Consider the following 16,294-nt stretch of genomic DNA (forward strand, 5'->3'; position numbering starts at 1 on the left):
CCAGCGTGGCTGTTGAGCTAAATACTTAACCGACCTGGAATAGCATGCTCAAAGCTTGCTGAAATCCCAGAGTTCAGGCTACCTGCTAGTGCAGCAGCAGCGGCAGAAGCACCGTAGAAGCTGGAAGCTTCCCAGACCCAGCTCAGCTCCTCAGCAGCCACACAACCAGCTCCTCAGCAGCCACACAACAACAACACACACACACACACACACACACACACACATACACACACATACACATACACACACATACACACATACACACACATACACACATACCTACACACATACACACACACATACACACACACCTACACACCTACACACAAACACACACATACACACACACATACACACACATACACATACACACACACACATACACACAAACACACACATACACACACACACATACACACACACACATACACACACACACCTACACACATACACACAAACACACACATACACACACATACACATACACACATACCTACACACATACACACACACATATACACACATACACACACATATACACACATACACACACATACACACACACACACACACACACACACACACACACACACACACACACATACACACGAATGAAGGAGCTGGAAAAAATGAGTCCCTGGCTAAGAGCACATATTGCTCTTGCAGAGGACCCAAGTTCGATTCCCAGCACCCACATCAAGCAACTCACTACTGCTTGGAATTCCAACTTCAGGGAGCCAATGCCACCCTGGCCTCCTTGGGAACACACACACACACACACATGTACATACACATAAATAACAGTAATTTTTTAAATGAAGTCTCAAGACATAACAGCCACAATAAACTGTAACCAGTGACCAAGCCAGAGGAGCATTAGCCCTGATCCTACGGTTCTCTTTCTGTCCCTTCATCCAACATGCATGTCGTCCAACAATACATACTAAAAAGCAGAGTCTAAAGAGACAAACACAGCAATAGCAGCAGACGCATACATGGCAAGGGTTTGGGAAAGCTCTCAGTACATATTTTAAGTAACTAATTACTGGTATAAAAATGGACATTGTACAAGAACGAGTCAGGTACACAGATTCTGATCTTGCTGGAAACCAAAAGCCACATAGGAGAGAGGGAGAGACCTCAAGCAGGCTCCCCGGTAGACTGAAGCCTGGGCTGGGAAATACAGCTCAGTGGTTTGCCTAGCATATCTGAGGCCCCGGGTCCAATTCCCAGCCCCACACAAAGAAAAATGCTAGTAGGTTGAATACATACTGGGGGAAGGGCACACTGAACAAACCTGGAAACCTTGAAAATACAACAGAAACTTCCCAAGTGAGAATGTGGACAGAGAAAAAAGAATAAAAAGCTGGAGCAACTATCTACAGACTGTGAGGCAGCTGAGACCACTGTGAGGCACAGTGAGTATGCCAGGTTAAGAGTGGGCAGTGCACAGGTGCGTGCCCGGAATTCCCAGCACCGGAGAAGGGGGTCAGAACCAGCAAGAGGATCAGGAGGTCAAGGTCAGCCTGGGCTAAACAGACACACAGAACCCTGTCTCTGTGACAGCAGTGCGCTGGAAAGTTCTGGAAAGACACGGGAGGAACACAGGTGAAGAAGCTCAGAGAACTGTGAAAACCTACACCTCAGCAAAGAGGTTCCAGACTGCAGAAGACGCAGATCTTAAACGTCAGAGGGGAGCTCTTTTTAGGTAAAAAGGTAAACAGAACTCACTGGAACGCCTCACACAACTGCTCAGGCAACGAAACAGTGCTGGGAGATGTTACATATGTTACATGTTGAAAAGAAATGACCCCAGCCTAGAATCCTGCGTTGGCAAAAAAAAAGAAAAAAAAAAATCTTTGAACTGCGGATGTTGATTTACATGTGAAACACTAACCTACAAACTCCTAAGGTCCAGGAGAGCAATCTAGGTGACTCGAGGTTGGACTCTTTTGACACAACAAAAGCATGCTCAGAAAGAAAAAGCCCCATAGAGCTGGGTGTGGTCTTTAATCCCAGCACTCGGGAGGCAGAGGCAGGCGGATTTCTGAGTTCGAGGTCAGCCTGGTCTACAGAGTGAGTTCCAGGACAGCCAGAGCTATACAGAGAAACCCTGTCTCGAAAAAACAAAAGAGAAGGAAAGGAAAAAGGAAAGGAAAGGAAAGGAAAGGAAAGGAAAGGAAAGGAAAGGAAAGGAAAGGAAAGGAAAGGAAAGGAAAGGAAAGGAAAAAGAAAAGAAAGAGCCCCATAAAGAAGGTCGGGATGTTTTTATTTCCAAGGTTTTTTATAATAAAGTTTTAAGATGTCTTAATTTCTTTGCAATCTACATTGGGTATTTCTACAATGTAATACTCATTTTAAGATAACTACTTGAACTTTGAAGGTTAGCAAAATAATAAAGCAAGCCACCAAATTGGGAGGGGCGGCGAGATACAAAATACATCTAACAATGAAACTATATCCAAAATATACAGAGACTCTTTAAAACTCAGTAAGAGAAGAGCTCAGTTCAGATAGCTGCCTCAGCAGTTAAAAGCACTGGCTGCTCTTGCACAGGACTTGAATTGAATCCCTAGGGCTCACACCATGGCTCACAGCATCTTTAACTTCTGGCCTCCGTGAACAACAGGCACACACATGGAGTGCACATGTATACTTGCAGGCAAAACACGCACACACATAAAACAAAATAATCTTTAAAATGAGCGGATGATCAGCATCTTCAACAAATTATGAATTCAAAGCAAAAGCATAACACCACACACACATTCACTCCAATGACTAACAACCCAGAAAACAGATCACATAAATATTAACAATAATGGGGAGAAATAGGAACTATTATATATTGCTGGTGGGATACAAAATACTAAAGAGACTTTGGAGAATGACTTTCAAAGCTGCCATGGGTCTATGCAGAAGTTGCAATGAGACTGGCTCTGGAACTGTATGGCTGCACATACTTTGTAGGGTTCCTCCTGTTTCCATCGAGAGAGGAGTAAATATCTGGGTTGTGACATGTCCTGGTAAATCCACAGTGCTCTTGAGCCATGAAGAGGCATCGAGGAAACAGATAACAAAGGAATCAGCTTCGAAAGGCTTGTATGTATTATGTGATTCCAACTCTGAATTCTACCAATCTGGAAAAGGCTTCACCAATGGTCACGGGGAGTTAAAGGGCGGGGGGCAGGGGGGTAGCAGCTGACACACAGGGACTTGGGAGATTGCAAATCTATTCTGCATGAAGTTGTAATGATGGATACATATGCTTTTGGCATCTTTCAGGACAGAAATGGGCCTTAATGGGAACTATGAACTTTGGTTAACGTGTGAGTACTGATTCATTCATTTGGTCAATGAACCACACTAATGCAAAATGTTAATAGAAGCTGGGTGGAGGGGCATGGAAATTCCCTGTGCCTTCTGCTCAACTTTCTGTAAATGCCCAAGTGCTGTGAAAAAGGAACTCAAAAACTAAAAACAGAACCACCATCTGATGCCCCCTCCCATTCCTGGGAATATGCCCAGAGATCAGAGTCTACAGAGTGCCTGAACTCACGCACGCTTAGTGTGGTATCACTCACAACGGCTCGATCAAAAGTCAGCAGGAGTGCTTAACGACAGATCAACGGTTTTACTCTGCCAAAAAGAATAAAACTGTGTCCCAGGAAAATGAACCTGGAGATTACGTCAAGCAAAATAAGATAAATATGCATATTATCTCTCATATGCAAAATCTAATCTAAAAAAAAAAAAGGACACAAAAGAGGAAGGGAGGAAGGAGGTGGTAATTTGACTGCTGAACTTTGTTCCTGGAGGAAACACATGGTGGGGGGGGGAGTATGATCCAAGCCCGTGAAATAGATATGTATATGTGTGTATATATATATGAAATGCCATAATTACATGCATTATTTTTATAACCAACATGCATTAATAAAGAGGGGAAAGAGGAACATGTTATCACCCCTTCTCCAATGAAGGGAATACTGTAGTAATCATGTTGACTTGTCCCAAAAATTAGACCAAAAAAAGGTCTCTAGAAGAAAATGCATGTCTGGAAAAGCTGCAGCCGAATTGCTAATTAATGAGAACCACAGTTTGCCCGTAACAATTAAACCATGAGCTGGACAGCGTTTAAAAGCTAACAGGCTTCCTTTTGTAGTCTCATACACTCCGCAGAGGGTGTCGCTGACCAGCCCACCACTTCTCAATGCATTCATGGAAAATGAGGCTCAAGTAGAAACACTTTAAATAAGAATTCATACTCCACAGAAGTAAGAATCTTTCAACTTTTATTTCTAGGATACATTCATCCGGAATCTTTTTGTTTCTTTACAATTTTCCCCCTAAGAGAAATGAATACAATAAAAATATAATCCAACTACCAGCAATGTTTGTAACCAGAAAGGAATCTAAAATCTCCGGTGTGATAATATAGGATATATTTTCTAAAAAATATAAATTTCATACCAGAAATAAAGCCTGAATATTCTCTTTTGTTAAAAATATAATTTTCCTTCTATGCTCTTCCATTTAGTTCTAAAGTCTGTACTTAAACCAATAATTTTAACTCTTCTTGCAAAGGTTTTGTCCAGCTTGTGCCCGGTTCTACACTGTGAGTCAACTAGCTGCACAAGTCTTAGAAATCATAGGCCACAGGGCTGTAGCAAGGCTTCAAGACATACTCGTCATTGGTTTAAAAACTCCCACTAGCCAACCAAGGCCTGCTTACTATTTTATCCTGTTCATGAAATTAGGAAATGTATACAAAGGAATGCTTACAAACTGTAAATCACAACTGGAAAACAAAAAAAACAAAAACCACTAATCTGTCTTGACTAAAAAGGTAGCTGGCTGGGACAGAGGTGGGGATACAACTGCCACATCCTCACTGATACTGGGGACATAAATGCAAGGGTGCCAGAGTGTAGACCCGGCGTCTCAGAGACTGGCTGCTGTGCAGTGTGACACGAGCACTTTTCTCAATCAAGAAAGGGACCAAGGAACAGAGAAATAGTTCTCCAGCTCAGAGACTGACACCATGCTGAGTAGTCAAGCCATCCATCTCTGGGGACAGGAAATCCAAGTTGGATGGCTTTCCCCTCTTCTGACTGGTGTCTCGGCAAAGCTTCAGTAGCTGGCAGGTAATCAATCCATTTCATAAGAGGCTTAGAGAGCCAACATAAATGGCCGGGGTGTGTGTGGGGGTCGGGGGAGGTGCCTTCATTTAAGAAGGTAGCAGAAAGTCTAATTATAAACGGGATAACATACTCGAGCCAGAGTGGAACCCTCGACCTGCCATCGAGCACAGTAACTTCTGCAGTGCGTTCTCAAGAGCACAGCAAACCGAGCAGAGGTTAGGGTGTGCTGACAAGCCCGCCCAGGTGAGGGCCGCCATCTAGTTTCCTAGGAAGCACAGTAGGTAGGCACGTGAGTCGGCTTTCCACCAGTCAAACAGGACAGGCTTAAGAAGGCAAAGCAAGCACTGCAGCTTAATGGCACCTAGCCTGAGACCCGAAGAACATCCTGAGCAACTTAAAGGATGAGAGAGTTGGCAAGAGGTGTCCCTCAGGAGCTGAGCTGGGGCAGGGGGACTGGAAGGAGCTGCCCCCCACCACCACGCTGCCTGTCCTCTGTGACCCTGCAGGCATAACACAGAGCATGAGGAAATGGCTGCTGGCCTGACCCCTCCTCCCTTTGGATTTCTGATACACTTACCCTTCCCTTTATAGACCTCCAACCCCCTTTCCCAAGAGAATATTCAGGCCATTTTTTTCTTTTTCTTTGTTCTATTGGTGGTTGTTTTGCATTCATAAGGAATAGAGTAGCAGTCTGGGAACTCCCTAACTCAGGGGATGTCTTATAAGATACTCGGGAGGGGAGAATATAAAATTCAAATGCCATTTACAGAGGACTCAAATAAACCTGTCTCATACACTGAATACTCCAGAGCACTGAGGCTGAGCAATGAAATGTTTGTTATGTTTTGCCAAGGTTTAGCTATCGGACTTTAAGCCAACGTCCATATTCCAGGCAATCAGTCATTTATACTGAATTAGCGCATCTGTGTTTTCTGCATACAACAACAAAGTAAGGTGCTTTAGAATAACACGTTTAAACCAGTTTACTCCCTTTTACAATCGTATCTTCAGTCTTACATTTGAAATTACAGTCTGACTTTGCAATGAGAGCAAAGGTGGACTGGGTGACAGTATCAGTTAAATGAGATAAGGCAAGACAACATCAGCATTAAACTTCGAGAACATAGATTAGGAATCTGCTCATTCTCCTGCCTCACACAGGCAGAGCCGCCGGGACCTTGGACAGCTCCTGCCTGCACGGCTTCCTGGTGCAGGACGCATCTCCTTGCTGTCCTGGGCTGTATTCCGGACTAGGCACATGTCCCAACAATTGTCCTGCATGCTCCTGAATTACAAAATAACCTCAGATTTCAGGAGCCACAAAAGAATAAAGAAGTAAGAAGAAGAAACTGTAAAAGGAGGGTTAGGATCTGCTCAAACACACTGTGCAGTAGACATTGCAGGATAAGAATAGAACCAAGGGCTAGAAAGGCACAGGGGACTTTCTCCAGGTTCCTCCACAGCAGATGAGACTGTATGGCTAAAACTACTCATTTTAACCAAATTATGGGTGAGGGAAATGAATATTACCAGAATTTGCATCATTTTTTTGGAAAATCTAACAATAAAACATTAATACATACTTTTTAAATGTTATATTTATTTGAAGAATCTTTGGTAACAATTGTGTGTATCTTCCACATTAAAGGACTTTTAAATAGAAATGTCCAGATGAGCTGACTGCTGAGCCTGAGACAAGCTGGTGCTGCGCTTGGGCTCCGCAGAGCAGCCCTCCCTGACTGCTCACCTGACGCTCACGCAATTCAACACAGTAATGGAGCCTGTGAACATACAGAAGGAGAGGCTAATACCAGAAAGGAACTAGACAGCAATGAGAATCAATGACAAAACATAACAATGACAACTGTTCGTAAGTAATTTATTTTTAAATTATAAGATTTACAATGCCTTGATTATGCAAAATATCATAATAGAAATTAAACTAAATCAATAAACCAAAAGAGAAAGAAAACTTTTTCCTTAAATATCAGTACTTAAGCCATCTTTGTCCCAACTGCATCTTATAAAGTATGCTAATTTCAAATGTTTCACTTGCAGGTTTAATTTCTCATTTTCAGCATTTTATGGAACTGTAATTTTTTTCAAATGCTATTATAGCTAGCGTTTATACTGCAACAGCAGCAGAATCTCACGAGTGCGATCAAATGTGGAGGTGGGGCCCAGCCTTCGGCTTTAGCCACAGACAGAAATCATCCACAGCAATCAATAGAGCAAGATACTCTCGAGTGGCCAGAGCGTGGCTTAGAGCTGGTGGCAGCTGCTGTCCTGTCGCTCTGATCTGAACCAGCAGCACGTGGCAGCGTTACTGCTGTGGATAGTAGGACTGCTGCGGGGGCTGAGGGAAGGGGTAGGTAGGCTGCTGGGGTCCTGGGTATGGAGCCTGTCCGGGGCTCTGGTGATACACCGGTGGGTACGGCATATTGTACTGGCCATATGCGTAGGGGTTGTAGCCCATGGGCATGGGCATTTGGCAATACCTGATGGTGAGAAGAAAACAAAACACTGCATTGGTAAACCAGACCCTACAGAGACCCTACAGTCACTGCTGTGACGTCAGTTTTCAACAAGCGCCTCCTTCCTCTATTTTCATTCTTCTGGGGAAAGAAAGGGAGTGAGGCAAAGGTCTTGTTTCAAGACACACAGAGAAAAAGCATCCCTACCATTAACTAAAAAGAATATCACTCTTTTAATACTACCCAGAAAAAAATAATGTTGAATCCAACTTCTAAAGGAAGAATAAAAATAGAGACAGTTCGTTTTAATGAGGCAATCCAGTTCTCTAAGTATGTTCCTGTGGAGCTAGAGAGATGGCATGATAGTAAAGAGAACTGGTTGCTCTTCCAGGTTAGATCCATGAGTGAGTGAGTGAGTGAGTGAGTGAGTGAGTGAGTGAGTGAGTGGGTGGGTGGGTGGGTGGGTGGGTGGGTGGACTGACGAACAGACGGACAGACAGACTGACAGAAGATTGAATGAATGACTGATCCCCGAACAAGGCTAACCCTTCAAATGTATCCTGTAACTCAGTTCCTACTCGTCAGTTTATGAGCTACTGAGATCTCCAAGCATCAGTAATAAACAAGGCCTACTGTCTTTGCTTCACATGAAGAAGGGCAGCCCTGAAACATATATTTTATTTCAAAGAGAAGAGATATATTTATATAAATGCAAGGTGCAAAAAATAAAAATATATATCCCAGATACCTAGTAAATAGCTACTCAGCTACTCAAACAAGTAATTGTAACATGAGCTTTTTAATTTCTGGGCAAGTTGACAACATGGCTAATTCATGAGACCTGTGTTGAGAGAAGGGACAAACCTGCCATTAAAGATTAATTACAGCTAGAAATTACTCAATCCTTGATGACACAGGGTGCCACTGCCTTACCCGGGATATCCTGGATAGGTAGGGTATGGTGGTCCCTGAGCCTGTGGCGGGGGAGCAGAGCCAGGGGTCTGTGGCGGCGCTGCTGAAGCCGTCCCCACGCCTGCAGGGGCAGCAGCAGCAGAAGCAGGAGGAACTCGGTTTGCAGGAAGCACAGGAGGTGGAGGCCGGGCTGGAGGCTGGGGCTTAGCAGGCTGGAAGAGACAAACAGTGACAGAACATCAAGTGTGGGTCTCAAAGAGCGGTGAAGTAAACCAACGGAGCGCAGACGGAGGCATGAAGGACTGTTCAAGCAAACCCTCCTCCACCTGCCACTAATACCAGCTTGCTACACTAGAACTCGGCTGAGTAGAAGGCTCTCCCTCCCCAACTCTAAAGAGTCACCATTCTTCCTGGTGCTGACGTCTAGTCACATGCTGTCTCCACCAGCAGTCAGACACATTACTGGACCTTCTGTCAGGCCCCAAATTCTTTTTTCAAAAGTCTTCAAACACGGAAAACTTTTAAAACTCTCAGTCGCATGTGAAGCAGTGAACTTCAGCGATTGTTAACACGACTTTATCTCCTGCGCTTCTGTAGAACCACCTGAAGCTGCTAGCTTCACAGCTCCAGCCTGCAGACAGCAACCCTCAGCATGTCACCAAAACACTCAAGCTATTCCCTAGGACTAGTGAATACCAAGTCAGATCCAAGATCCCCTGGTCACCTCAAAGAAAGGGCTCCTATGGCTGCTTTGGTGAACCAAATTCGAATCAAGGTTCATGCCACAAAAACCATAATGAGTTGTTTATTCTCATCTACAATTCCCTCCTGACTGCAGGTGTCTCAGAGTCTGCATGCCATGCTCTAGGTCTGCTTAGCTATTTCTGAAGCCATGGTTGAGCATCTGTCTCCATCACGTCATTCATTGGTGAGAGAAAGTCCATTCTAACACTGATTTCACCCAGAGAATTCACCATGCACACTGCAGCAGGCATCAGAAGGTTGGACCTGGCCAGGCGGGGACCACCGGTTTCCTCACTGAGCCTCCAGCGCTGACCACCTGAGAAGATGGCCTACTCACCGTACTCACCGGCATGGTTCTTGGGGCTGGAGTTGGAGGCGCTGCTGCATGCCCCGCTGCTGGGGAGGACTGATAGGCTGGAGGAGGGATTGAAGGAGCGCTGGGCTCTCTGGCAATGCTCTGCTGCAGATCCCTTATGAAGGACAGGGGGTTAGATTGACACCATGAAAAAAACCACTTAGATCATTTTTTGTATTCTTCCAAATAATGACAGTATTCTAGGATGTGTTTTTAATCTTGCCTAGAAAGTAAGTCTTTATTCCTGCAGCAAAACAAGGTTATAGCCTAATATTTCCAAAAACGGCCAGGCAGTGGTGGTGCACACCTTAAATCCCAGCACTCGGGAGGCAGAGGCAGGTGGATTTCTGAGTTCAAGGCCAGCCCTGGTCTACAAAATGAGTTCCAGGACAACACAGAGAAGCCCTGTCTGGAAAAATAGATAAATAAATAAAATATTTCCAAAAACTAGCAGAGAGAGTAGATTTTTCAGACATCTTAGTTACAACCCAAATATGGAATGTATTAACTAGGCAAACAGCCTTCTTAGAAGACTGCTTTTTGTCTAATAAGAGTTAATTACAAAACAAAAAAAAACTACAGCCTAGTCAGTCACCAAGCTAACATTTCATTCATGATATGACATCAGTATCCAAACAAAATACATGAAATAGAGGCAGAAAGAGTATAGTCTGGGTGTAGCCCTGGCGATGTAGCAGAAAGCTTCTCTCAAACAAACAACAAAGGAATAAAACAAAGATGGGAGCTAATCTATGCAAATCATTATGTAAATTTCTAGAACAATTCTTAACCTATTATTTAAAGACATGTAGCACAGAACTATTTTATCTTCAAAGATAACATAACAATGTCACTAGGGTAACCTGTAACTAGGTAACCTGTCACTAGGGTCATCTGTCACTAGGGTACTCTGTCACTGAGGTACTGTCTCTAGGGTACTCTGTTACTAGGGTACTCTGTTACTAGGGTACTCTGTCTCGAAGGTACTCTGTTACTCAGGTACTTTGTAACTAGGGTAACTCACAAAAGATACATTACTGAAAAGACATCAAAACACAAAAGTAATAAGAGACAGATTTAAAGTCTCTTCAAATCCAAAGTCTGTTAGGTAAATTGGAATTAACTTCAAAAGTCTCACTAAACCCCAAGGTTTATATTCAATGACACATGGTGGTCATCAGCTTCTTGGGGCATGATCAATAGCTTCAGGAGGACCAGCAGTCACCCTTATCACAGCCACTCCTCCTACCTGTCACCTATACCCTCACTCTCAAAAAAGGCCCCAGGTAAAAATACACTAGAGGTATATTCTTCAATGAAAGAAATCGATGTAGGCGCTTAATGTAAGTCAACACTACTTACACTTAGTCAATGATAATATTCTAAAGGTAAGACTTTGAAAGATCTAAAATATATGCATATACTACAAAGGCTTAACATAAGACTCCCCCTTAGTAAACTCCAGTAACTAACATATCTGTGGGAAATGAGAAGTTCCCATGCCTTACTAATGATATAAATCAAAAGCTATGAAGTCACAGCTCAATAGCGTACAACATGGAAAGTAGCTGCCACAGCTGCTCTGCCAGCATTCCCCACTGACACTAGGGCTTAAATCACCTGTGAAAAGAAACTGAAGTAAAAGCAAAAAACATTCAATTCTTTCGAATGCTTTGCTTTAATTAAAACATTTCAGTTAACAGTGAAATTAGGAAATCTGAAGGCAAAGGGTCATAATTAGATAATTAATTATACTGATCAAGGTTACCCAGATCCAGAAAGACCAATGTCAAACGTTCTCACTCACTTTAGATTTGTGTGTTCACTTGGAATATCTGCACAAGGCAGGAAATTAGAAAGGGGCCACTGTGGGGAGAGAGAAGAAAGATCTGAAGGGAGGTATGGATAACAGAACAGAGGTGAATTGACAAAGGAAAGGAGAAGAAAGAGGGAGATAAAAGGAGGAGCAACGGGAAGGAGGGTGAGGCAGTGGAAGGCTTGGGAGAGGGATAACCAAACAATAGGGATATTTGAAAGAGCCATCCAGAAACATACAATTTTATGTTTCCTAGATATATATAGATATATGGAGATGCATAACTATGTGAGTGCATATATATGCATGTGTATATGTACATATATGTGTATTTTCATGTATATATACATATATATGCATACGTATATATGTGTGTTGTATTATATACGTGTGTGTGTGTGTGTGAGAGAGAGAGAGAGAGAGTGTGTGTGTGCATGTGTGTAGGCTTAACTGTGGTTTCTGCACACAGGGGATAGTTTTCTGGTTATTAAATGAGAAGTCTAGTAGCAGGTATGAATCTCTCCCCTTAAGGTGTGTCAGTCAATAGTTCCTAAATCCTGTCCTGTTATTCACATCCTGAACACAGTATCTGTGAATAGGCTCAGCTTTCTCTGGGTTACTTGCTGTGTCAGCCCTCCACTACGGGCCCTGCTTTCCCACTGTCTCCTGAAGGAGGGACCGTGCTATTTTCTGAACTGTTCATCTTCCGCAGGTTAATATACCCGAGCCTTTCCCCTCTGCACCCCACTGGGTTTCCTCAGCCTGGGTTTCTGCTCCTTTTCGCTCTTTCATGCCAGATCAAGGCGCCCTATGACTCTGAGACGTCAGGAGGACAAGGGCAACTGCTGCATCAGCATCACCCAGCTCACCAAACACAGGACACAGCTCCGAGTAGCATCTGATGCACAAAACAAACTCACTTCAAGAGCTCGTCTCTTTCTGTCTTCCGTGCAAACACTATGTCACTGCATTTGTTCTGGAACCTGACCAGGATCTCAGTCAGCTCATTGTAAAACTATAAGCAAAGAACAAATACAAATAATAAGTAAAAAGCAATTTTAATCTAGGGAAAAATACATTCTAACAATAATTTATCAATGCTGCTCAAACTAGAAGCTGAAATCATTTACACAAGAAGCATTCATACAATCTGTCGAGTAGCTTAGTACTAAGTATGTCCTAAGATTGGTCACTGACACTAAATATTCAAAGACAGTAAGTTAAGTTTTATAACCTTGAACGTGTTCCCAGTTCTTAGACAGAAACCAGCTACTAAGTGCTGATTCTGAATCCGTGCTCACGCTGAGGAAACCCTGTGCACTAACTTCAATCCAGGCCCAACTAAGGATAACTTAAAGTCCAAGGCGCTCAGAGAACCCCTCAGGTCACCTGAGTGAACAAAGCACGGAGGCCCAGTGAGCACCACCACACTGCCAGCACCCAAGGCTTCACAGTGCCATCTACTCAAAGGTCTGCTGAGTCTAAGCACTGCATCTACCCGAGGCAACTGTACTCAGGGCCATTACAGAGGTAAGAACCAAAAGGAACTCTGCATGTGAAAAATTTAAAAATCCCTTGTCTCCAAAACAAAATAATCAGAAATTAAAAAAGCCTTTCTCTAGACCCTTTAAAGGGCAAAGCAAAGAAAGCACTTAGAACCTATCTTTGATACTCAGGCAGGCCCCAAGTCTGTCCTCACCACACCACCAGCACAGACGATCAAAGCCTTCTCCATGTGTCTCTCTCCTCCACACATCAGTCCCAAATACCCCTTAAGATGTCTCACTGGCTTCTGATAGGTCTGATTCTCGCTACCTACAACACGCTAGCCCCCTCTCTACAAAGCTGACTTTTCAAAGCTCCACTAAGATGCTGCTGCCTCCACTAAGAGTCCTCCCTCTACAAGCCCGACAGAAGCAGAAGGCACTAAAACCAAGTCAAAAGCACAAAGCTTGATTACTTGGAAATAGCAGCAGTGGCCACTCCTTTCCAATCCTTACTCATCAGCTCTAGTCTCTCCTGTGTGCACACATACCTTTGTGCCCTCCTTCAAGTTAGCTACAAGCTCAACAAAGTTGTCATACGCAGTTGCTAGGTTCTTCAGAACTTCTTCTCTCAAGTTAGCCTCGTTGTTAGATTGCTTCATTTTGGAGAATTCTTGGTGTGAGACCTTTGTAAAAAACAAACACACAAACAAAATATATATTTATTTATACATTTAATTCACCTTGAAATACTTAATTTTTCATTCATTATTTATTGAATACACCTGTATGTGTGCAGGTGTGCTTATGCCACAGTACACACAGGGAAGTCAGAGCACAAATGTCAAGAGTTGGTTCTCTCCTGTCACCACATGGATCCCAGGGATGGAACTCAAGTTATCAGGATTGGTGGCATGCACCTTTATCCCCTGAGCCATCTTGATAGCCAATCAAAACATTTGTAACAGGAATGGGTGTAATGGCACACGCCTTTAATCCCAACACTGGGGAGGCAGAGGCAAGCAGAAGCTGTCATCTCAAAGAACAAGAATATAACAACAAATGCACTGATCTCTTTTCCAATTAGGAAATCATGATTGCTAATATGCAAATTTACAAGAAATATCTAGAATTTGTTTTATGCCAGTACACTGCTTTGACTTTTTTCTTAAGTAAAATATCACAAATCCAATAGGTATCAAAACATAATCAGTAAGTTACCAACTTTTATCATTCTATAACACAAAAAACACCCAGATAAAAGGTGTTTGTTTACTTTAGAACACTTTATACCACTATAGAATTCTGCACACTCACTATAAAAAGGCAAAGTCTCAAGTCCTATTAGTACAAACTACTGATGTGTAAATGCATAGCTAATGTCTTATGTATTAGCCAGATAACTCTGTAGCATTGATGATTCCAACTAATGTTGACTCTTCCCTACACAGAACAAGAAAAATAAAAAAGGAAATACTACAAGTGATTTGGAAAACACTTGTCTGAGGTAGCAAGGCCTTCTAACCAGTATGCAGCACCCTAGTCAGAGAGGTGGCTTTGTTTCTAGTGCAGAAAACTGACCCAAGGCCCTCACACACAGCAGGCGAGTGCAGCCTGCCCTCGAGGTGCTTGGCACCGAGATTGCTCACTGCTCTGAACCCCAGCACTTGGAGGAAGACACAGAAAGATGGCAAGTTTGAGACCTTCCTGTGCTACACAGTGATCTTTGAGTTCTAGTTTCAGCCTGGGCTGAAAAGACCTTTATCTTTGTAAATTCTACAGATATGCCATGTTCTACTCTGTGAATTCTTCATTTTTACATTTTTCAATGGTCATAGGCTGGTATACACCTCCTATTTAAAAAACAAATTTACCTGTATATTTTTTAGAAGTCCCTCTTGTTTCTTCAGAGACTCTTGAACTTTACTTGTTAGACCGCCATAGATCCGATCCAGCTCAGTGACAGAGAGAGCCTCCTCATTTATCACGCCATCTTGGGCCAGAGCTGTCAAAAACTTGCTTGTCATGTCAAAATTCACTGACTTCAGGTCATTCTCAAGACTCTCTCTTTCCTTCTTGATTTCATCAAGATTTGATAATAAGGACTTTAAGACACTTACAACCTAAACAACAAACACATACATGGTCAATGGTAGACACCCCCGGGGACAAAGCTCAGGCTGAGGAACACAATCCCAGAGGACAGGGTTCTCAACATTTTTATCCACTCAAAACACAAAGCTTTACTATTGAAAACAAACGGGCCTAAAAAACAGTTACTGCAAAGACAATATTTTAAACTAGGTTTGGTGTTACCTTTAGTCCAAGCATTGGGAGGCAGAGGCAGGTGGAGAACTATTGAGTTCAGGCAAATATGAACTACATAGTAAATTCCAGGCCAGCCAAGGCTACAAAGAGAGAGCTTGTCTCAAAAGGAGCAGAGGGAGGGGAAGGGGAAGAAGAAGGGGAAGAAGGGGCAAAAGGGAAAGAAGCAGAAGATGGAGAAGAAGGGAAAGAAGGGGAAGATGGAGAAGAAGGGAAAGAAGGGGAAGATGGAGAAGGGAAAGGGGACGGGAAGAAAAGAGTATTTCAGCACTGGGTACCAGCAGTCAACATGACGGACTGTTACTATGTGACCAGGGCAGACGTGTCCCTGGAAAGGTCCACTGCAAGATAGAAATAGTCCTTTTTTAGGACCACTGTAAAGACCACAGTGACCGATATGAAGTGTTCAACAGAACTCCCTGCAGAAGGCAGAGCACCTGCACCATGCACCCACTACTCCCTGGTACTCAAGATTTGTAATTCCCAGCACAGGGCTGGCCGAGCCCACTAGACATCCAGGCACCTGAGCTTTATGGTATAACTGCAAACCTTGCATGCATTTTGAACTACTAATCTAAGTACTCAGACAGATTTTTTAAAAAGCAATGAGAAACAGATCAGGACTTAAAAGTCTTATTTATTTAGTGAATTTAAACTTAACTCTTTAAGTATGTGCCATAATTTTATTCAGCAAGGTGAAGTAGGATTTATAAGTTTAAAATGTTAGACAACCTATCCGGTGGGAGGCTAGGGAGATGGCTCAGTGGGTAAACACTAGGGCCTGAACTTGAATCCCCAGTTTTGTTTTGTTTAAAAAAAAAAAGGCTAGAAGCAGTAGCACAGCCTGTGACCACTCTCCACCCTCACCTGACCCCAGCGGTAGAGGAAGTGAAGAGGAACGGGAAGAGGAGCACAGGGACTTATGGGCCCGACAGTCAAGCTGAACAACATCAAGCTCCAGACTACTGGAAGATCCTGTTTCCAAAAGTGAGAAGAAATGACAGAGGAAGACGTTCAGTGGCAATCTCTGACCTCAAGGG

General features: G+C 43.2%; 1 protein-coding gene across 5 annotated transcripts in view; it reads right to left on the minus strand.

Moving 5' to 3' along the window:
• Positions 1-4,278: 4,278 nt before the first annotated feature.
• Positions 4,279-16,294, minus strand: part of Pdcd6ip (programmed cell death 6 interacting protein) — a 56,536-nt gene continuing 44,520 nt past the window's right edge. For 3 of the 5 annotated variants that reach the window (XM_011242941.3, NM_001164678.1, XM_030244125.1), the window contains 6 exons: positions 14,804-15,052; positions 13,481-13,615; positions 12,366-12,460; positions 9,612-9,744; positions 8,552-8,742; positions 4,279-7,642 (listed from right to left, as the gene is read on the minus strand). In XM_011242941.3, the coding sequence (XP_011241243.1) occupies positions 7,468-7,642; positions 8,552-8,742; positions 9,612-9,744; positions 12,366-12,460; positions 13,481-13,615; positions 14,804-15,052 (978 nt within the window). In that variant the 3' untranslated portion in view covers positions 4,279-7,467. The remainder of the gene's footprint in view (positions 7,643-8,551; positions 8,743-9,611; positions 9,745-12,365; positions 12,461-13,480; positions 13,616-14,803; positions 15,053-16,294) is intronic. The other 2 variants (NM_011052.2, NM_001164677.1) reach the window with 1 other exon arrangement.

This window comes from Mus musculus, chromosome 9 (assembly GCF_000001635.26).
Source record: "Mus musculus strain C57BL/6J chromosome 9, GRCm38.p6 C57BL/6J".
Taxonomy (NCBI): Eukaryota; Metazoa; Chordata; class Mammalia; order Rodentia; family Muridae; genus Mus; species Mus musculus.